The sequence below is a fragment of the Colobus angolensis genome, unplaced genomic scaffold (assembly GCF_000951035.1).
Source record: "Colobus angolensis palliatus isolate OR3802 unplaced genomic scaffold, Cang.pa_1.0 Scaffold25, whole genome shotgun sequence".
NCBI classification, from domain to species: Eukaryota; Metazoa; Chordata; class Mammalia; order Primates; family Cercopithecidae; genus Colobus; species Colobus angolensis.
The window spans coordinates 4,279,351-4,279,818 of record NW_012115710.1 but is presented as its reverse complement, the minus strand read 5'-3'; the positions used below and the strand labels follow the sequence as shown (position 1 = coordinate 4,279,818).

The 468-nt window shown below is 67.7% G+C and overlaps 1 protein-coding gene across 1 annotated transcript in view; it reads left to right on the top strand.

Annotated features, from left to right (window-relative positions):
• The window catches only part of PRMT1 (protein arginine methyltransferase 1), a 15,220-nt gene continuing 14,752 nt past the window's right edge, over positions 1 to 468 (top strand). The window contains 1 exon segment of the mRNA XM_011946359.1: positions 1 to 166. Coding sequence (XP_011801749.1) covers positions 131 to 166 — 36 coding nt within the window. The 5' untranslated portion in view covers positions 1 to 130.

Sequence of the window (468 nt, the reverse complement as noted above, 5' to 3'; positions counted from 1 at the left end):
ATTGCCAATGAAATCTTCCAGCGGGGTCGCGGTAGGCGGGCCGTGGACCCTCTGGTATAAGGCGGTCCCGGGGGAGTGAGGAGAAAGGGGGGGGTCTTGGCGGCTGGAGGAGGAGTAGTTGCGGGTGAAGATGGCGGCAGCCGAGGCCGCGAACTGCATCATGGAGGTGAGCGCTTGGAGCGCCGCCGTGGGCGGGGGGCGGCTTTGGGTCGATGTTTCACGCCTCTGTGGTGGGGAAAGGGCTCTAAGTTGGCGACATGGGGTTGGAGGTCCCCCGCCGCACACGGGGGCGCCGCACACTCCACATCCGGGGATATTGTTTGAGGTGACGGCTCCCTAGCTTTCAAGGGCCTTCGGCATCCGGTCTAGCGGAGGGTCTTATCCCCCCTCCCACGTGGAGGAGGGCTGGGGGCGCTTCCGGCCAGGCCCCCACGTGGCCGCGGCGCGGTGGGTGGGGAGGGGGTGTGC